At 40.1% G+C, this 23,337-nt stretch overlaps 1 protein-coding gene across 1 annotated transcript; it reads right to left on the bottom strand.

Annotated features, from left to right (window-relative positions):
* Positions 1 to 1,627: 1,627 nt before the first annotated feature.
* Positions 1,628 to 23,006, bottom strand: vwa7 (von Willebrand factor A domain containing 7). Its single transcript, XM_020923970.2, is given in 17 exon segments — positions 1,628 to 2,146; positions 2,148 to 2,297; positions 3,101 to 3,260; positions 6,127 to 6,263; positions 8,400 to 8,683; positions 9,121 to 9,213; positions 10,525 to 10,677; positions 11,020 to 11,152; positions 11,637 to 11,855; positions 12,132 to 12,248; positions 12,859 to 12,971; positions 14,033 to 14,202; positions 15,350 to 15,545; positions 16,898 to 17,029; positions 17,670 to 17,766; positions 21,613 to 21,846; positions 22,812 to 23,006. Coding segments are annotated over 17 exon segments (2,943 nt in total). The 3' UTR covers positions 1,628 to 1,786.
* Between the last annotated feature and the right edge of the window lie 331 nt (positions 23,007 to 23,337).

The following is a 23,337-nucleotide window of genomic DNA, read 5'->3' as shown; positions in this document are numbered from 1 at the left end:
ACCGAATGCATGTTTTAGATTCAGGTACAGTTACTTTTTCATTTGGTGGCATTCAGAACAGCTACTTTAAAAGTGCCATGGCACTAACATGGTGCTCAGCTGTTCAGCAGACTTTAAAGACATCCATGTGAGCCATGTGGGGGACCTCAACCCCACTCATGGCTTTTCTTCCTTTAAGTTTGTTCCCAACACAGATGACCAAATCATCCTGGTTCTGAAATCTGAGGAAGATGCTGGTAAAATAGTTACATACATTATGGCCTTTACTCTTGATGGACATATCCTCCTGCCAGAGACCAAGACTGGCAATGTGAAATATGAAGGAGTGGAATTTATTTGGTGCACTGACAGACTACAAAGTCTTCGCTATTGGGGCCACTGCTCCGTGGTCCTGTCCTGTTTACATTGCAGTTGCTGGTAGGAGTGCAAAAAGGGGCAAAGATCGGATGGTCTACATGGGTGCACCTCTGGGCTCATCCTGACACTCACTGCTGCTGATGTCACAGTGATTTTAGCAAATTTGTATGAAGAAAAACCCACCACTTCAGTTCAGGTTAAAAATACATTGTAACATGCGTTACTGACATTTGTATCAGGTAAAATATTAGAATATTTTATTTTTTCCGGTAATGCCATACATTACTGTGTTACAGTAAAAAGCAATGCATTGCAGTAATTCGTTACTTTTATAGCATGTTCCTCCCAACACTGCTCCCCTTTGTGCATCCAAATTTTAGGAGACTGAGACCCTTGGGAGACCCTTTGTCTTTTTTGCCACCTGACACAAATGTTGAAACAAAATATTAGCCAAACTACTAACTTTAACTTACTGCACCTGTACTGTTGATCATGTTTCAATCGACAGCCCATGTACCTCTCCTGCTTACATTACAGTACAAGTTTTGTATCGAACTGTACTTACAAACCACCCTAAACAGGGCAGAGGGCATGGGTGCACTACAGACTATCCTCACTCAGGGGTAGAATAATACAGGATTATGTACAGGTCAATTGAAACCAAAATAAATACATTTTCGAGATTGTAAACATTGCTACATTTTACTTATCATCTTCAAGTGCAAATCAGAGATAACTTCAGTTCATTTTGTCTATCTTTACAGTTTTGAGTTTTGAGCATTAAGTATTGTAGCTCCAGCCACTTAGGAGGGTTGCACAAAGACAGACCACCATTCACTTATTCATTCACTATGGCATGACTGTCCTAACACCATGTGTACAGGGAGCCAGTTGTAACACAGGTGCTTCGGACACGCACCATTTTATTACTTCTTACTATAGTAATTTTTATTTATTGGCATGACTTTATTTTTTAAACAGTAAAACCTTTTTAATTTGGAGTGCTGTACCTTCATTGCACATACACCAACAGTTACTGTCATAGTAGGTCCAGAACACAGGTCAAACAGACATTTGAAAGGGACATTACAGTAATGCATCACAGAGTGCATCTTTCAGTAACATTGACAGCCTTGATAAATAAGAGCAAAGAAAGGTGGTGATAATGTTTTTTTAAAAGTGCAAATGGTTAGCCACAATGCTTTGATTTTCTATTCTTTAAGTGAACCAAAATGAATGAAATTAATGAAGTTATCGAGTATTACCAGTGTACAGTGTTTGGGGGATGTTTATTGTGGCTTAAAGATCTCTTACAAACTAAATACAAATTTCACTTTTTACAACAGATTTGACCAAAATGTTTGATATTTTTTCACATTATTATTTACATCAGTAGTATCAAACAACAACTGTAAGTCCAGTAAGTATTTCATTTCACCAAAACACAAGACAAAAGTCCCCCAAGTATTACAACACAGCTTGTACTTGTCCTTTTTGCTCCACTTAACTCTATGCTGTTGTCTCGCTGCGCCCCCTGCTGTCCAGACGTGACACGGCACCGCTTCATGTTACCCGCCCCATCCCAAATAAGGATTTCCGCCCAGTGGGAACAGCAAGAAGAAGTGTAGCCCACCCAAAGGGGCTGGGACGGTCCTGACACCCAGTTAGAAACGTTAAAAGGTGGGTCTCCAATTTGCAACTTTGTCCTATGGCGATTGTGGTGTATTTGGTGCATTTTAGGGTTTTCCTCCGATAGTGGAGGTCTATGGTGAAGAGTGACGATGCCTTCCTCCGTTATGTAACTGAATGAAGGCTAATCCAGAGCGCCCCCTGTCGGATATTGCCAGAGATCCACTCCACTTGGATTCAGAGCAGATGGAGGTGTTGCAGTAAGACTGGATACGTGTGATGGAGCAGGTAGGGGGCGCTGTGTCAGGGTCCTAAACGAGAACAAAAATGCATTAAGATTGTATTGTTTTAAATGGATTTTGACGAGTACACTGCTAAAGACCAAATGCAACAAGGTGATTATTTTCTATTCTGACCAGATTTTTTTATTTTTTATTTTTTTGGTAAATGCTGAAACACAAATCATAACATCACTTTTCATCAATTCCTTTTCTTTAGCATCGCCCAAACCAAAATAGATTTCCAAGCACTACACTTGTCATGATAATTACTGTTTTTTTTTTTTTTTATTACTCAGTGATGGAGTGTAACACAGTAAAGTACTTAAGTAAAAACTTTAGGTGTCTGTTAGTAAGTACATTTTAAAGTGGATATTTAAAAGCATTTTTATTATTGTCTGAGACCTGCTAAAAAGGCTGAGGGTTTATTTTTTAGCACATTTATAATTTGACCAAACAAAAATATACAAATAAAAACAGCTAGAAAAAAAAACAAAAAAAAAAACAATTGATTCTGATTTCTGTTTAACAAAATTCAGCACAATACTTTATTAACATTTGAAGATTTATTAGATCTCAAAAACTGTGTGAAATATTTTTACTTTTTACTCTTTAAGTACATTTTTAAACAGGCACTTTAACACTCCAGTAGCTGAACTTTTACTTAAGAAGCAAAATCATGTATTTCTTCCATCACTCTTTTAGCTATTACTATTATTATTAGTATTGCAGTATTCTACCTACTACTTATCTACAAAAATGTGCTTGAAAGAGTTGAAAACAACCAAAGCTTGTTCACATATTCAGTTTTAACCATGTCTGAATGCATGACTTACAGGTGGGACCACAGAGAGGTAGACCACAGCGTAGTTGGAGTCCGCAGAGCTCATGTCCCGTACAGAGAGGCTGAGGGTGACTGTGGCTCCGGGACGAGCAGAAGGGGGCGCTAAGAGGTCCACCTGCCCTCTGAATCTGCCCTGCTCACCAACATGGAACCTACAGGTAAAAAGTGTTGTCATTATACTGAATATACAAGAGGAGGTAGAAGAACACTGCATATAGGTCTATTGGGTTGTCGGACTAATGAGCTGACCCCAGTTTATCACGGGCACGAGTAACGGTCTGGGCAGGTGCGGATTTAACTTTGATATGCTGACGGTATGGGGAAGCTGGCCAAAGTGGTCAAAGTAAGAGGCAGACAAAGATATGTCCCTTTACCAAAATATTTATTTATCCCTTACACCGTGGAGTTGTGGGCAAAATGAAAAAAAAATACATATTTGCAAAAAATAACTTAGCTTAGCTTAAATAAAAACAATAGCAACAGAAATTAACAAAACAAAGGAAAATACCCCACATGCACACAGCTGCACTGCACCCTGAATAGCTAAACTGCTCCCACTTTTATAGTACCCAGACAGGAAGTCCCCCCTGTGGGTTCGCACCAACACACACAGGTTAGTCTGTCTTATTAACTTCCCTGTTTCTAGATGTGCTGTATTATATTCTTGTATGAGGGCCTAAATCCCCTTTTAAATAATAGTGCTCCAAATAAACTAGAAACACTGAAACAAAATCCTACAAACCAAATCCATAAAACAAAAAGAACTGAATCCGAGTCTTCCCTCCACATGGTCTGGCCCAAAACCTCCCCCAAAGCCTTTAAATATGGCGGACGATGGTTATGCCCCCTCTTTGTCTCCAGATAGTGATGGCCAAATGAAGCCCCATGAATCATCTGAGGCTTTCAGGCAATTGTACCGGTACAGGAGTCAGTGCCTCGCCAAGTGATGCAATATGTTCAACTACACCATCTTGTGGACAAAAAATGTAACATGTAAAAAGAGAAACCAAATGGAATCATGTTTCATGTAAAACATCACACTCAGTGGTTGCATTTATCAAATAAAAAAGATCCTCAATTCTCTAATCTTCTTCTGAATCAAGTATTTATTTTAAGCAGTATCCACATCAAACACACAAACACCTCAGAGAGAGAGAGAGAAAGAGAGACAGACAGACAGACAGACAATCCACGACTATAAACTGTCCCAGTGCCTATCTTGCTTCTTCTGATCCACTCTCTGAACCACTTCAGCAGTGGCATGATCCATGAAATTTGCTTAAATAACACAAATATAATTTTTGAGCTGACAGAATGTTGAACTGACTGTACTCAGTATTCAGTGAAAAAAACAAAAAAACAATACAAGAATATACGTAGGTTACACGGCCATATTCTGGTAGTAAAACCAAAATATAAATAAAAAAAGCATGTGAAAGTTAGAATAAAATGAAAGTGAATTAAAAGCACATAAGTCCTGTGCTCAGGTCTCTGCACTGGCTTCCTGTGCCTCAGAGAATAGACTTTAAAGCAGCTCTGCTTGTGTACAAGTCTCTCCATGGCCGAGCACCAAAGTACATCTGTGACATGTTAGTGTCATATGAACCATCTCGCACTCTGAGGACCTCAGGGACCGGCCTCCTGCTGGTGCCCAGAGTCACGACTAAACAAGGGGAGTCAGCGTTTCAGGTTCATGCAGCTAAAACCTGGAACAATCTTCCTGAACATGTGAGACAGACTCTTCTGTGACGCTGTTTAAATCCAGGCTCAAAACATTTCTGTTTAACTGTGCAAATAACTGAAAGGTTTTCATTCCGCACTCTTCTCTCCAATTTATGTCTCTCTTTTTTAATTTTAATCTTCATGATTATTTATGTTTTGATTTGTTTTTATTATGATTTTAATGTATTTCTTATTCTGTAAAGCACTTTGAATTACTTTGTGTACGAATTGTGCTATACAAATAAACTTGCCTTGCCTTGCCTTGCCTTAAAAAAAACAGTAGCCTATGAAGTGTGAGTATGCACGTAACACAGTAAATGAACCAATGACGTCATCTTCACGAAAACGAAGCCTCACATTCACAGGTCAGGTGTTTTTTTTGGCAATCTGATGCAAGCCTCGAATCGGGGCTTCACTCGACATGCCCCCTTTTACAAGCCTCGGTGCCTCGGCTTCAAATGACCCATCACTGTCTCCAGACCATGTGGAGTTGTAAGGTGGGAAGTTGTAAAGCAAAATGAGTAGATATTAATTATATTATATTAATTTAAAGTAACTGTGAATAGTGATTAATTTAACTAAACAAAGACTAAATAAAACAAACCCAGGATAGTGTTATTTAGCTGTTTAGTTGACTTATTGATATAGATGTAAATGAAATGAAAAGTGAAGAAATAGGGACAAAGGCCCTCTTTGTCACAGACGGGTTAACGGGCGGGTGTGGTGCTGTACTGCGCGGGAGCAGGTCTCCAAAAATGAACCCGTGCAGGACTCTGATATGAGGTGAGAGAATTTCTGGAATTCTGGATTTGCTAGGCAAGGTTGCAGACACTCTACCAGCGAAGTTACATCGTGTACTTTTAAAATAGATTCTGAACTAATGCTAGACCTGTAGAGGATCTGATACCACCATAGACTGTATAAAGAAGTGGACTAAGTGAGTGTGATGTCACCCATAGTGGAGTGAATTTGGAGCCAGGCTTTATTTTAGGAATAAAACTTTTTTAACGGACAAAATGGCAAAATAAAAACAGCAGGATCATGCAGAGTGGCTTAATACTAACATGTTAAGACCACAATGGCAAGGCTCACGGCAGCAGTTACAGAGAGAGGAGCAAAGATATTCTAGTGTAAGACAATGGGAGCCATGGTCAGTAGGAGCCGGAAGAGTTTGCATGTGAACTTCCTATTTGGAACACGGCAGCTAGCGCGGTAGTTATACAGTCTTTGGGTACCACACTTTGAGAATCACTGGTTTAATAAATACACCTTTTTCTTTTAGTAGTTTGAGCGTACCTGTGTGGGCCCCTGTTTTGCAGATAGCCGTAATCATCATCAGCCGTTAAACTGAAGAGTCGTGCCGGGCCATGGTTCAGAAGGTCAAAGGTCACCATAGTGCTGTGTCCCGGGACTAGGTGAGGAGCAGAGGAGACCTAAAGAGAGACAAGACTGCATAACTCACAATAACAGTAAGATTTGCCTTTCAGCTGTCAGACTGCAGATGTTTATAAATTATATAGTTAATTTATCTTCACTGGGCCAAACCACTTAAAAAAAAACTATCAATGAGGTATGAATGAAGCCAATATAATACCTCATTAGGTACCATAACTGTTACCTCGCAATCATAATATTAACAATCTAAATTGCTCGGTAGATAAGATTATGATCAAAAGATTAATAAAAATGTTTAATTAAAGAAGGGGTGTTATAAATGTTTTAGCTTTCTCTCATGCTAAAACATTCTCTCATCAAAAACATGCCTGAAAAGCTTTTAGATGTCATCCATATACGTTTGTGTATTTTAGAGATCTCTCTTGAGCCCTATTTGAACTCTGCTTATGGTTGAAAGTTTCCCAAAAAGTTTCAACAGGAGCACTCCCTGGACCTCCTGAGGATAATACACAGTAGATAGAACTCAGTGGTGCTCTTTGGGGAAGGGAAGTCAATTTGAAGATGCAAAAAACCCAAGGCACTCACTGGTTAAAATAAAATACCTTTGTTTATTTACAGCATGTCTTAATGGCCAACTTACGAAGTCCCGACATGTTTCAACCTATGACTTTCCTCAGGGGACAAACAGAATTATGAGTAAACCATGTAAGTTAAATACAGGAAACCCACCAATAGGGCTGCTCCACCTGGAAGAGGAGGAGTGGAGATTTACCTGTGGACACCACCTAAAAACGCCACAAGATGGCAGTGTTAGAACCATGGGACATCATAGGGTATATAAACATTCATTATGTACAAAAATATATACAAAAAATACAACTCAGTTATAAAAACACAGAAGTTCAAATCTTCATTGAGCCCAGGATATTGCCTGTAATTTATAAATCCAGAAAGTTTGTTGTTCAAGTTTTTTCAATACGGTTTCCTTTTTGCAGTCTGGTGTGTGATCAATTCCATGGGCTTGAAGATTAGATGGATTGCTGTCATGACCATAGGATAGTTTGTGTTGCCTGTATGGATAGGTCAACCAAGCAGTCTGCAAGATATATAAATTACAGGCAACAAAATATCCTGGGCTCAATGAAGATTTGAACTTCTGTGTTTTTATAACAGATTTGTATTTTTTATTTTTTATTTTTTTTTTGTATATATTTTTGTACATAATGAGTGTTTATATACCCTATGATGTCCCATTTATTGTTCTAACACTGCCATCTTGTGGCGTGTCTCAGGTAGTGTCCACAGGTAAATCTCCACTCCTCCTCTTCCAGGTGGAGCAGCCCTATTGGTGGGTTTCCTGTATTTAACTCACATGGTTTACTCATAATTCTGTTTGTCCCCTGAGGAAAGCCAGACTGAAACGTGTCAGGACTTTGTAAGTTGTCCAATAAGACATGCTGTAAATTAAAGGCATTTTATTTTAACCAGTGAGTGCGTCCTTATGGTTAGTTGTAAGATCCTGTCGCATGCTCCTCCTACCAGCCTAATATTATCCATGCTCCCACATCACCATTTTCCATAAATATACAAAAACATGACACAAAACTGTACGCAAAATCTTGACAAACCTGATGCAATGTGCAGTAGTTTCATTAGTGGGATGCACGCTGATTGTGTTGTGATAGTGCTCTGAAGGGGGAGTGATTTGTGGGGAGCAAAGGGCAGGGAGAGTGTCAAAAACTAAAGTGAAACTCATGAAAACATTTCACCTGGAGAGACTCGAATACACACAAAGAGAAACTTTTATCGAATGAGTTACCGTCCGCGCTCAAACCCTGGCAGAAGACATTATGATAACTAATTAGGTGACATCTAGGAGAGGTCTGGTTGGACGAGGAGGAGGTGTGTTGAGCAGCAGGAAGGAGTGAGGTGATGAAGACTGAGGAGCGGGTAAGCTTTGGAGAGCCAGTGAGGTAGACAAGTTATAACAAAGTTATATTTTCCAGGCTAAACTTATACCAGCCAGCTCCATGCTACTATGTTAATTTCAGTCAATGTAGCATATTCAAAACAATAATACTTAATTTTACTTTAATGTTTAATCTGTTAGAGTAATGCCTTACTTGCAACTCCACCAAACCAAGTAATAATTAGAAAAAAACAATTTAACTCACCTGTATCTGAACGTGGGTGGGTTGGACCATCTCACTCGATACTCTCTCCACCTTTGCCCCACTGCGGTCCTGTCCCGTCAGCCGAACACAGAAGGGCTCCCGGGGAACAGCATGCACCCATCCCACCAGCTCCTCCACTGAGAAGGTAGAGGCCGGCGAGGACGAGTTTAGCGCCACCTCCTGCACACTCTCACCGTCTGCTCCCAGGAAAGTCACGTGACTAAAGGAGATCTCTGCATTCACGGCCAGACCTGTTACAGCCAAAACCAGAAACACAGGGGCACCTAAAGACAAGCAGAAAGTAACAGGGCATTGGTTAGGAGAGAAGGAGAGGAATCACCTAAAATACACAATATTTACTGCAAAATCTTTTTCTGCTACTCTTACTATGACTACTATTACTGCTACGATTACGACGGCTAATCCTAGTCCTAATACTAATACTATATCAGTGGACTAGCTATTGTTGCTTGAGTGCAGTTTACTGTGAAATACATTTTAGAAAATTACATTATACAACCAATTACATTAGACAGAAGAAATTATTATATTAAATCTGGTCATTTGTAAATATTTGCATAGAAACAAGTCGAATATATAACATGTCTATATCTGTCGTATATGATAATGATCTGCTATTCATTTTCTACAGGTTTTGGAGCTTAAAGAAAAAAGAAAAAGAAAAAATTAGAAACATAATAACAGCGTAAATGTAGTTCACCTGCAATAGGACTGCCCTCCATCCTGGCCAGTCCTGGGTGAGTCTCATTGGTCACAGTGGCAAAATAATACAGGAAGTTCACACTGCTGCCACCTGTAGGCACACAGCAGAACACAAAAAAACATCTAAATGAGAGTCGAGAAGTCAAAAATTCTCAAGTCACTAGTAACGATACTGTTTCATTTCATAATAAATAAATCACAATTAACCAGATAAAAAAAATAAACAACTGCTGATAAAAATAAATAAATAAATAAAAATAAAAGTATGTTTTTGTTTTGTTGGTTGTTCTTGCACTGAAAAACATAGAAAAACTATTACAAGTGGACTTGCATTTTCACAACATAAACTGGCCTCCTTCTTTTGTTTCCATTGAAATATTGTTTCTTTGGCAATAATCTACCCAGGCTGGCTCAATTTAATTTTTCTCCAGCGACTAGCTAAGGAATCAGAATACACTAGACGGTTTGCAATAACCCCTGAAGTGTGAGTTGGGCACCAGCCAATCAGCGAACAGTCATATATTCAGTGTTGGCAACGATTCCGGAGATCGAGGATTTAACCCTCTCCAGGCAGGCGTTGCAGATTTGCAACAGCTAAATGCCAATTACCTACTTACTCCACATCCATATTTTATGAGCTTTTTTAACTCAGGAGCCTTTTCTCCCATCCATGCTGATAAACATGGACGATGCAGACTGTGCAAGAATGGCTACATGCAAACGACCTGCCAGAAGTGCAAAATACTTTTTTTTTTTTTTAAGGATAAATAAGTCAGGATTGTATATTACTACCCAATATTATAATTTTCCCCAAATATCAGATTTTTCCTGATACTAAAAATTTATTTGAGCCAGATAGGGTTAATGCCAGTGTAAAGAGAATGTTTGCTGAATTTTATCAAGGGGGCCCTTTTTCCTACGGAATTTTGGGAAAAGCTTAATATACCAGTTATCCCCATTAGCGGTGCATTACATACATCATGACCAAATGGCAGCGACTGGTTAAATTTTTAAAAAGTACCTACCTACCGTTGAGCGAACGAATTCTAACGCTGCAGGGTCAGACGGTTTCTATGTAACCAGCGGCTGAATCTGGCTAATAATATTCCTCAATATGGCATAAAACTTAACTATCTCCATGGGGAATGTTCCGAAGTGTGGTTTTAACTTTCTATTTCCATGGAATCATGCAGATGATGTGCCGCCTACAGAAACTTACATACTCTGCCTTTAAATACAGATTCTTGCAGACATAAAAAATCTGAAGTCTTGCTGCTACTATGACATAACAAAAAGTTTACAAAAAAATGTTATTCCTCACTATTAACTTTTGACTTTAGCATAAAATGAGTAGATACAGTGTATTAAACGTTTTGCCTTGTGTGTGTATAATTGTAGTTACCTATGACATTAAAGGTGATGTGTTCTTCACTCTTGGCTTGGAGCTCCCATTGTCCTGGCTGCACTGGGGGGAGCAGGACAATTCTGTACAGACCCTCAAAGTGCTCTGTCACAGCTAAAGGCTCCTGTTCATTCAGAAGAGACTGTCTTTGACCTGAAGACAGACACATACATGGTCATATTTATACCTTTTAAGTGATGCCGTTGATCATGTTTTTTGAGGGGATAAAGCTAACTAAAGGCACTGCTGGACTTAGTTGGTACTTCAACGGGTGAGTTGATTTACACTGTCAAACAAGTCCCTCACAAATTAATTTTTTTCACAAGCTGCCATTACTTAGCTTTCTTCTCTCAAAAAAATTAAATACCTAAATGGGACCATGTATTGTTTATAATTTACTTACTTGAGCGCTTACTTAAATTGATTATTCCACAATATTATATTATATTAATTTCAATTTCATACTTTACAACAGCGCAATTTAAAAGCAAATACCTGATGGACTGGTGAGGAGACATTCAGAGAGGAGGCCAGTGACATGAAGAGTGATGTTTTTCAAAGATTCATCAACAAGAAAAGAATGAGCCGCCCACTGCTCCCCATTGCTCTCTGCGTGAAGAAGGGTCACCTGGTAAATAGATAATGAGAATACCATTCAACTACATATCAAATATAATTTTTTTTTTTTTTAAGATTTATTGCTGTCATTTATTTTATTGTATAATGTGCTGGTGCAATAACTTGGGCACCTTATCACTGTGCAAAATAAAATAAAAAATGGACAACGAACAACCTCTTTTTTTTATGTTGCTGTGGACATCAGACTTTTTTGAGCTTTTAACCATGTTGTACCCTTATGTTTTGTTTCATTCACACATGTGTAACACAAATCCTGCATGTTTAGGCTGAGTACTTTAAAAATGAAAACACAAAAAGGAAAAAGGTAGCTGTTAACTTGAAAAATAAAACTTCGTATCATCATAAGGTGGAACAAAGCATTTTGAGCTTTGGAGATGTAGATACACTAATAAAGCAGGATCTCTGTGTGACAATTTTGTGTAAGATAGGACCTTTAAGTTAAAAACAAAACAAAAAAACTATTATGTCCATACTTTGTCAGTGGCGGTGTTGTCCTCTACGATGGCTGAGACTCTGTGTATGTCTGCGTTGGAAGTGAAAATGGTCATTCCTCCAGACAGAGAGGAGAGAGAGGAGTAGAGAGAAAATCGGTCTAGATTCTGTACAGATTTTGTTCCTCTCCTCCTCCTCTTCCTCCTCTTTCCTCTGCTCTCCGTCGTATAATGAGGGTCTTCAGTCAACAGAAAGGTCACCTGGATACAGAGTTATACTTTACAAGCCTCTCCAAACGCTACTGCCATTATTTATTACTTCTTTAGCCACAGCTGCCCTGGGGTAGACTAAAGGAAACTAGGCTGCTGATCTGCTGTATTGGCCTTCCTCTCATCCTTTTGATGGTGGCCAGTTGTCCGTGTTTGCACTGTGTTACCAACAGCCATGCTGTTAATTAGATATTTTAACAGGCGGCAGCAGAGGGTGACACAGTACCTCAATACTGTAACGCTATAATTAATCATTAGAATACTCACTTTACTCTGTTTCTCCAGCACTAAGGCTTTCACAGTGTCAAACAGATGAGCATCTTTTGGAGAGGCATCAGTGAAGACAAAGATCTCAGAGAGAGGAGGGCTGTGTGTGAGCGCCAACTGCAGGAGGGACAGGAGAATGATAAATAAGCTACAATTACTACACCAACTGCTGATTTACCACCATTGGGTTATAGTTCAGGCTTGCTTTATTGCTCAAACACACAAAAGGCCCCACCCTTCCCAGGAATCAAACCCAGGAACATTGTGAAATACTAACCTCTCAACACATATTCCACCCACCACTTTCAACAACTTTAACTCTATTTACTATTAGTTTAAAACATTAAATCAGGTTAAATAATTTGTATTTTTGCACCAGTTTAAAAGTATACTGTAACTTAATATATTTTTTATTATGGAGGTTTTGCCGCCTGTTTGTCTCTAAGGAGATGTTGCTTTACCTGAATTGTTCCACTGTATGACATTGCACATCTTGTATGGCATTGTGTATCTTTTATGGCATTGTGTATCTTGCATGTACTGAATTACAGGTGCTTTTATTGCAAGGAATAACATGATGAGGTACTTTCAGCTGCTTGTATCCATAGAGATGGACACACAGGCCAAGCAAAAACATTGTCATTGGGATAAGCAGATGATGGACAATCCACCAGAAAAGAAACACTATACCCCATATGTAACATGATAACAGCAAGTTACTATTTACTTGTAAAGCAGTGAGGCACATTTCAGGCTCGTCTCCACCTCCCAGAGCCAGCAGGTTCTCCATGTACTGCATGAACTCCTGAGGGTCATCAGTCTCTGACACTGGTCCGACCTCTGTGGAAAAAAACAAAAAAACCAAAACAAACATTGAATACTGTACAAGTCCCCGAGTTAAAGATGCATGAATGATACAGAAAATGCAATTTAAGTGATTATGTCCCGGTGATATATTTCTGCTCAGTGTATTGATACTTAGCAGCTGCTGTCATCAACAGTCCCTGTGGATGTGTGATGCTAATTGTAGGCACTGCTCTGTCTGAAACTGTTACTGAAGTTAGTCTTTAATCTGAGCTTTGTTTTAACATCATCTGACCAGAAAGAATTGACTCAGCTGGAACAACGACAACAACAACAACAACAACAACAACTTTATATATGGACAGTCAAAGACACTTTACAGAGCACTATTCATTCACTCCACACTTGGTTGTAGTAAGCTACTATTGTAGCCACAGCTGCCCTTGGACAGAAGCAAGGCTGCCAATCTGTGCCATCAGCCCCTCTGACCACCACCATCACTGGCGCACACACCGCTAACATTACAGTAACAAACCAATTCGCATTAGCCAGCAGTTTTTCAGTTAGTCACCCTTTTTGTTGAAAATGTGTTTTAATGGCATGTCTTTTGGCTGTTAACGTGACAAAATGGTGTAGAAGCCTGAACCTGAACCTTTATAATTATATATATTGTTTTATAATGTATAATGTTTTATAAGTTTCACTTTTGTATTTGACCCTCCCGCTGAGTGCTATCACAACACAATCAGCGTGCATCTTACTACTGAAACTACTTGCACATTGCATCAGGTTTGTGTCATGTTTGTAGATTTATGGAGAATTGTCATGTGGGAGCATGGGTGAAATAGGCTTGTGAGTTGAGCACTGGACATTTAACCATTGGACATTAACCATTAGGAGTGTTTGAATAAGGTCCAGTTGCTTCAGTACTGAAACATGCATGGATGACATCTGAAACCTCTTCGGGAATGTTTTTTATGTATGACATTATAAAATGTCAGAAAGCTATACAAAATATTTAGCATAATAATAATAATTCCTTAATTTCTCCCCCCAAAAAACAAACAAAAAAACAAAAAAAAAAAACAGTGTTCTACCTGGGTCGTGGAAAGGTACCAGTATGAAGGTTCCTGGCTGCTGTGAGTTGTGTGCTCTCTGTGCAATGATGGCATGAGCTCTGAGTCGTGCAGCTGTGAGCTCTTCAAACATGCTGCCCGTCGTGTCTAGCACAAACACCAGAGCAGAGGCTTGGTCCACACTCAAAAGACTGACAAGAGCAAAGAGAGACATAGAACAACAACATGGTTAATATAGGAAGTATAGTATAGTAATATAGGAAGTAACTAAGAACAATAATTGCTGGGTTTCAGATGACATTACAACATTCTATTGGTCAATATAATTGAATACAGATGAGGAGCAGCTAAAATGAACATTGTTAAAATGAAGATTACTGTTGTAATAAATGAGTTCTTGGGTGTAATCACTATACAAATCGTCAGGTTCAACATGTGTCAATTTTCCTCTTAGATATTTCAGGGCAGAGTACAATGTAATGAGTAGGGGGAAAAATGTTTTTGTTTCATTTGAATATGCCCAGGAATCACAGAGATATTAATAATAAACTAGGTCCACAAATCTGCAGTCTGACAGTTCAACAGTAAATTATACACTAAACTGTAGGGATTCTATAATGTTGTGAGCTTCTTCATTGAAATAAGTCTTCAAAGAGGCTGTTTGTCACTGTACCTATGCTCTCTTGGTCTGTTTGATTCATTACAGAACTTTGAAAAAGAATGTTTTTGTGGACTTCATTTACTTTAAAACCTTTAAAGGATATTTGACCTTACATGTAGAAGTAATTGTGTAGACTGAATTAAATTATATATACAAAAATAAACTGTAAAAAAGGTTAGTTTTCATAATTATATAACATAAGCTAAATACATTTCGTGACCATGAAAAAGTGTGTTTGGAGAAAATTATTCATAGAGGGTACTGAATAAGTTTTAAAGACTTAGTTTTATGGCATGCCTCTGCTTTCTAGATTAGGTGTACGCAAATCCAGCAACCTTTTTATTTCAGTGTGGTAACATGAAGGGGCATACTCTCCGATATGTACCTTATGTAATCCCACTTTTCTGAGTAGGTTTTAAATGTGTACTTGTAATTGAGTAACATTTTGGACATGTACTTGTATGACCCAGATTCGGAGAACAGTGGGTGGAGATAAGAGGTATGTCAAAATGAGAATTTTCAGAAGACTCATGCCTCAGTACAGTACTATACAGGAGTACTCAATCATGCATGAATCAGTCAAACTATAACTCTGTAACTCTGTGATTGATAACATGTAAAAGCTCATAATGGTGGTTGTGCATAATATATCTCGTCTAAACAGTGCTATGTCTTACTTGAGGAAGAGTTTGGGGCCCACAGTGTCCCGCAGGTCTCGGAGTACAGCGAGCGTAGCTTCAGTTGCGACTCGGGCGGCTTCTGTGTGGAGGTAGTGATGAGGAGAGAAGAGTGGAGATGTGCTATCCTTGTTTATTCCTCCTCTGGCCCCTAAAGACCTGCTGCTGTCCATCACTCCTCCATGACTGCATTTACCTGAAGAAAATATGCATATTCACACAAATACATGTTGTTGCATCTTACAAGTGCAGTTTGCATCTGATGCGTGGTCAGACCATAGAAATACTGAATAGTTTCCAGAGCTTGCACCCTGTCCCCTTTTAGTTAATTAATTGCTGCTCAGAGCACGTCTTAGTTGACCAAGAATTTCTTTCATCGACTACAGTAGAAAATATGAGTGACGAGTAGGAGGGTCGGTGTGACGTAGGTTGACAGTGAGCAGGCTGGGGTTCAGTGAGTAAGGTTTTAAAAACACCAAGACATGACGCAGTGGTCTACAGTTTACTTTTTTGGTTTTCAATCATTACAAAAAAAGTGCAAGTGCAAAAAAAAAGTGCAGCGTTCAAAATGGAGACAGGCAGCAGTTTTCTCCACAGCAGAAGAACACGGAATGATGTACTGAGGCGCCTTTTATTCTGGTCTGACTGATTGGATAAAACTACAACAGCTAAAACAGTTAAAACAACTGATGGTAGAATTGACATTTTCTTAAAATATTGACCTCACACTCCATAACACTCTATAAAACAAACCAAAAACCAAATAACTATTAAAACCCCAACTATATACCTAAAAATATCATACACCAATTAAAATGTTAAACCCATAAACCAATAAAACACCTGACCTACTACCCCTGTACAATATAATACACTTGGTCCAGACCGGAACCTTACAAGAGGGACCTCATTTTTAGGGGACTCTTTTAGGATCTGAACAAAAGAAAATGAGGTAAGTAAAAAGCAAACCGCACTATTCATTAAAACACCATAAAATACACCAAAAGACACATCAACACTTAAAACATTTCAAAACATTATATACATATTGATATATTGCACTAATCAATTTTAAAAGGTAATTGGTTAATAATGTCTCCTTTTCCTTCAGGGACTAGCAGCTTCCAATTAAAGTGCCACTGTGCCTCAGGATTAAGTGGTAAAAGGAAGGCCAATAAATACATTTTTAAACCAACTTTGTGCAATGTCTTATGTAATATGTGCAAATATGTTTAAAGTGTTGTGTGTTATCAAAAGTGTGGTATATTAAAGTGTCTTCGTGAAGGGTGAAGGTGTTGGGTGTACTTATAGGTAACAAACCAGCCTGTTTGTTACAGTTAGACATTCAAGAAATGTAAATACACTCAGTCACTTCTTTAACGCATACCTTGTAAAATTACAGGCAGGCAGTATTGAAGAACACTTTTTACTCTCTCTTTTGCAATCCATTCGAAATGTGTTCAAAAGTGCTAGTATATCTGTTTTTTATTATTGCTTATAAAGTCTACCCTTGACTAACGTATTCATGCTTGTGTTATAGGTCAGTACCCTCAGGTTTCAATGGGGTGTTGCTGAAGTATCCTGTGGTGAGCAGTGAGTCTCTGTGAGCCCTCGTCAGATGGGACAGGAGGTTGTCTCTGCAGGTCAGACTGAAGCACTCTAGACAGGTGGGAGTGTCCACTGCACACATACACAAACACAACGTCACAAATTAGAACAAGCAACATAACATCGAACTGGTTAGCTTTAGTAAACAACTAAATAAAAAATATCAAATGCAATGATATAGATGGACACTGTCCCAAGCTTGATCTGAGGCTCAGAAAAATTGAGGCTCCTGATCTGCGCCATCGGCCTCTCCAGCCATCACAGTTCACACACGCCACATTCATGCTAGGCAAGGTGGTTGCAGTGTCTTGCCTAAGGACCCAAAAACTGCACTAAAGAATAGCCACTGCTGTTCACTGGTATTAACCTGCGGCCTCTCATCCCTTTATGCCCAGCCCTGCTTAGATTAAGTGACTAGACTTAATTGGACAAAAGTGGTTGTTTACTTATATAAAGAACAATAGCAGTCTTATCTGGTAGAGTTATCAATGATCGTATGTATGCTAAAAAAAAAAGTATTACTCAATCCTGAGGTTACTACAAAGAAACAAAAATAGCCCATAGTTTGCTGCCGCACCTAGAGCCCCTCTCCTTATGTCCTCTGAGTCAGTCCTATTGTAAACATATAGGGCTCAGTACATGTTGTCAGGTGTGGTGTCTATGTAAAAAACACTTTACTGATCCCAAGTGATTTATTGAATGGGTGCTTTACATTTGGCCACAGGGACAGCCGGTTCCTCAGGGTGCAGCAGGTGGAGATAGATGTCCCAATGTCCCAGCTCCACCCAGTTACTATGACTGTAGAAGTCCTGCAAAATAAAGTTTTATTTTATTTTTTAAACAACTAGGTAATGTGAAACCTGTTCCTCCTCACTTGGCCTTTGTTCAGGCTCACCTGTGTTCACTATCAGATAACAGTAACATTATGGCTACAGTATGTAAGAATGGCTTTCTGAATGAAGAGACTCTGCATCCAGTTATGTATTCCATATGTGCTGGACTGACCCACAGGGGGTCAGGGGATATGGATTATTAATTATTTGATGACGCTAAAGGCACCTGAGTGCCTCATGCTCATTGATCAAATTTTGATGCAACAGATCCCCAATCGGAATTGAGCTGGAGAGATAGTCTTGTATAGAGAACAATGATTACATGCTGTAACCATAACATTCTCTATTGTATCGTATTGAGACTATGACTATCTCACCAACCAGTTACATATACCATATGTGTGGGACTGTGTAAGACACGTCGCAAGGGGATTGAGCAGGGCGTAATGTGAATGAGACTCAAAGTACTGGTCCCACTAACCCTGGCACCAGGTGAAATCAAGCACTGTCTCGCAAGATGTAATGGCTGGGGAGACGTAACCCTGCAAGACACAATGGTCAGTATCTTTTTTATCAGTTCACAACAAAATTACTTCTGCCAGATGCAGAAAATTATGGCTTAGGTCCCAGCAAATGAACTACTAACCTGCAAAGCGCAAGGATAAAAGGAGGAACAAAGCAAACAACAAAGTGGGCAAATGGCAGCAGTGCAGAACCGGTCCAGTGACATGCCATGCCACAAAGCCCAAGAAGCCGTGATCGTACTTGTAGAATGGGCCCTCAAATTCTTGGAAACTGAGCACCCATGAGTACCTGCTGCGTTCAGACCATGGTGTCAGAGACATCGGCTTTACATGTGAAGTCCATGGGGATGAGCATCAGTGTGTTTCAGACTGACAGATTATATCAATAAGCCAGTGTGACAACCGAGGTTTAGACATGGGCTGTCCCAGTACCTCTCTCTTTAAACTGCTAGTCTGTGGTCCGATGCCTCCCCGATCAAGTCATGTACACCTGAACACCAAGGCCATGACCAAAACACAAACAATTGCCTATGCTTATCACCCTCTTGTGTAGAGAAGTGGCAGTTGAGCTTCAAGGCCATCAACGAGTAGCAGCCAAAACAACACCTATCCCTGCAGACAGGAACCTGCAAACGTCCTGATGCACTGAGAGTGAATGGAGCTCAGTTACCCTCTTGACTGAAGCTAATGCTGGTAAAAGGGCAGTTTTCAAAGACAGCCATTTCAGGTCTTCCAATTCAAGAAGTTCTCCATGCCTTGTACGCAGCCAAGATTTCTCTTAATGTGTTTAGTGACCTCCCAGCCTCCAAGAGTCCTTGCAAAAAACTGTAGAATCTCTGGTCCCAAGCATACAAGAGGGTCAACCTGACATTGCTGTCCCTCCCCTGGAGGGAGATCTGTTGCCACACTGTCCAGCTCTGGCAAGTGAACTGTCACATGTTACAGAGCTCCAAACCATACCCAAACACTGTGTGTCCTGAGACGGTTCTAGCCTGCTCTTCTCGAGGTTGAGATACAACCTCAAACACTGTAAGTGTTCCAACAGAGGAGACAGTGAACCCGACACCAGGCCCGTTTCAAGGTATTTGGGGGCCCTAGGCAAAGGGGCACTTGGGGCCCTGACCGGCGAAGACCCTATGGGCACCTACCAAATAACATTAAGACAATACCAAATGTTTACAGTGTAGACACATGTACAAATAACTTCAAAAGGCAATCAAATAAATGGTTATGACTGAACCTCTAGCTCTATTCTATTGTTTCTCAAAAATTGCTTGTTTTGCATTCCCTTGCGGCCTCTAGTACGTACGAGACACTACGATGAAAGCTATGCCACCCTCGCTGAAACTAACACATGAACTAGAACCCTGCATAAAATGACCAAGTCCAAATGATCAACCTACTACAAAGCCAAGCAAACTGTTCTGCACTGAAGCACTCTGCACCTCTTTTTTGGACCCTCACCCACAGTTTGGGAAGCCCCTTTTAAGAGGCTGGTATTTTACAGAAAAATGAGAAGAAAGAGAAGAATGCATGTAGGATTTTTAAACCTGTTTTTTCAAGTTCCTAACTGGAGTTACATTCTCTTACTGGTTTTACAGTGGGATTTACCAGCCTCTGCACGTTTATCAAACCAAACACAAATACAGACGCATATGTGCACTTTTATTAGGCAAACTTCAGCCACATGTCGCAGAAGGTCTGCTTTGTGCTGTAGCCATCCTCTGTGCCAACACTGTAACATACTTCTAGATTAATTAGTGCTTCGCGTTTCGTCTTGCTCTTCTAATCAGCGCATTGGGGATAGAGCCTGTGCGCTTTACACGGGGAGGAGCAAAAGTGTGAAAGGGCGAGAAGCGGCGCACTGACGTGAGGCAGGTGGACAGGTAAGACGATTTAAAAAGTTTAACCTGCCCTGTGATACACGCTGGTACACAAGGGCACACGCTGCTGCGGATAAAGCGCACGCAGGGAGCGTGTGTTTGTGATGTGTCGCACAGTATCTGCAGACTGCAGTGAGACGCCCCGCACACTCCCGTGTTATCCCGACAGCAACGACCATAATAGTATCATACTTGTCGAGTGTCAGACCTCGAATATGAGACAAGACAGAGTGACTCGGATTTGTAGCCAGTTCGTGCATGGTGTCAGCCTGTTCGTGCAAAGTTGAATTACCGGTGTCTTGTTTTTTTCTTATCTTCCTCTTTCTCTTCTGGCTCCCCGAGAGTATAATTTCGCTTCATTTTGAACTGATGGCTGCTCAAACATTTACTTTACTTGGTCGCCGCGGGCCGCTGTCAAAGTATGGGGGTCTGCCGAGGAGGATCTCGGCACTTTTCGGCACATTTCGGCACATTTCGGTCATAGCTTTTAAGGAGGAGCTTTAAGGTGGCGCTGCCACGCTCACAAAATGGTCATTGCTGTTATTTGACCACAAAACCAGTCGTTATCAGGGGCCCCCCAGAGCTGGGGGCCCTAGACAATTGCCTGGTTTGCCTACTCGGTTGCGATGGGTCTGCCCGACACTTATCCAGTGCTTGTGCACACAGGAGCCAGTCATCTAGATAGTTCAGGATTCTGTTGTTGTTGTTGTTGTTAACTGACTTTGCTCCTTGGAAAAGGTAGTTCATTTCTTTCCCTGAAACACACAATAATGTGCCTCAGTGTATGGTTTGGGCATAATGAAGCAGTTCATACAAAAGGATTTTCTTTGGAAAAAGAAGCACATCTTTGTGTCTTTCCCCAAGACAGAAAACACACTTTTTGTGTGTTTGTGAGTGTCTACAGGCATTTGCACTCCACAGCCTTCACAGTTGTGTGTCATTGTGTCAAATTGTGTGTGTGATTAAACTACCACAGATTAGCTCTCCAACAGAACCAAACACTGCATCCATTCTGCTCAGCAATGGGAGGCTGCTTTCCTCAAACTGGGTTTGATCAGGAAAGCCCCGTCTCTAACCCATACTAAATGGCAAATAACACTGTCTTCTTAACCTCGTAACTTCTGTCTCACACGTCAAAATGATCACTGAGCATGAGGCATGCAGGTTCTTTTGTAGCATCATCATCCACCTCATGTGGTGGTGTGTCTTAAATAATTATCCACGACACTTACCTGCCGTGGTTCAGTCCCATACACATAGGCCTACATATGTAACTGGGTGGAGAGGTAGTCTCAGTATCGGTCATATACTTTCTGATATTAGGCCAATACAATGCACTATGCTGATTCTCTTGTGGACAAAAAATATGAACTCTGGTGAAACACATTTTATTTATATTATAGTAAATGCTGTACCTGTAGTGAGTGAAAGAGTTGTCCCAGACTGTGGCGTGCTTGCTGGTACTCTCTTGCCTTCAGTGAGAGCAGGGTTTGGGTCCACATCTGCCGTAGTGCCCCCATGGCACCCTCCCACTGCTCCGAGTCAAAGTGGAACACTGGGTCCGACCTGGTAGAGCTCATGAAGTCCATGGCTGCATTAGACTTCACCACCTCCCCCACAGCCCTCCAAAAACCTCGACCCAATCTGCTCTGTGCATGGGGTCAAGAATAATGAGGCAAAAGCTTAAATTAATTAATCCATCAATAAAGTCTCATTCATTTCATTTTTCATTTGATTTATTTTGAACATTGCAGAGAAAAAACACATTAATTACATAACATTAATCATGGTTTGTTCAAAAAGGAGTGAGAAGTTTAACAACTTATAACATTTTTTCCAATGGAATTTTAGTTTGTAAATAACTACATTCAAAATTTCAGAACAGAGGCAACTGGATGACCTGAGCCAGCCCTGTGACCACACGTGGGGAGGTCACATAAACAAAAGTACATGGAGCTTTTACACACAGAGCGCACACGGACCCACTCATGCTCCAGACAGACAGCCGACCAACCTGGGCTCAGCCAGGGCCCGAGATAGGAAAAGTGGGGCATTGAATCAATTGAATTGTGTGCCCAGAGATGCACTGCCTCTACTAACAAGGTGACAGAGGGAGAGTTATCATGTTCACTGCTTCCCTGTCTTTCTCGTCATTAATTCAAGACAAGGAAGTTTCATGGGATTGTGTGATGGTTTCACAGGATCACAAGATAATTTCTCTGTATCACGGGATAGTTTCTGGCTTCTAATTATTAAATTCCTCACCTATGCCCCTTGTGAGGCTCTATACCATATTAATATATCAATCAATATAAATCAATAATCACTATTAACAAGCTCAACATTCAAAGCTTGTACATGTGATCTATGAATCAGTGCAATATGATAACAAAAATTATGTTTAACTAAAAACTACAATAAACATTTTTATAATATGGTTATGGTTCCAGGTCATCTTAAATCGAACATCTGTAATTAGATTGTCTGACCCACTCCTGTTGTAATCTCACATACCGTCACTAGATGCTATCTACGCTGCTAGTGTTCCAGAGAGCACAGGTGAATCTGAACAAAGGTCAGGTGTGGAGAGGGGGGGATTATTTTTAAAGCTCACCTGTTCCTCCATGTGGTCTTGGTTTTTAATGTCTCTCAGCGTTTCCATGGTGATGTTCAGGATAGCCCTCTCGGTGATGTACTGGTGCGTTTGCGAGTCCCAGGACAGGGTCAGCACACGGGACCAGAAGTTCGGCAGGAAGCCCACACATGGTACAGCCAGGAAGATGGTCCAAATGAATATAATACACAACATTTTGGACCTCTTCATTCTTTCTCATGGGTCAGTGCTGTGTTGTTGATCACATCCTACCTGCTGATTATAATGCAAGAATGTTCAAGTGCGTATGACTCATTTCACTAAAACATAGTAAACATCATCACATATAAGACTTTAGTAACAATCTTGCCTATTTGCCTAAGTTTATAATTTGGACTTCCTGTTCAGACAGGAGCAGCAGATATTACATAACTGTCACTTAACAACCATAATGTTAACAAGGACCGAAGACTTGATGAGACTAATAAAAATAAATGTATTTTGTTAAATGAAGGTTTAATCTGACAGAATGTTCCTTCCTTGTTCA

This window comes from Boleophthalmus pectinirostris, unplaced genomic scaffold (genome assembly GCF_026225935.1).
Source record: "Boleophthalmus pectinirostris isolate CB_2022bp ecotype Guang Dong unplaced genomic scaffold, ASM2622593v1 HiC_scaffold_9, whole genome shotgun sequence".
NCBI classification, from domain to species: Eukaryota; Metazoa; Chordata; class Actinopteri; order Gobiiformes; family Gobiidae; genus Boleophthalmus; species Boleophthalmus pectinirostris.
This window is presented reverse-complemented; position numbering and strand designations above follow the sequence as displayed.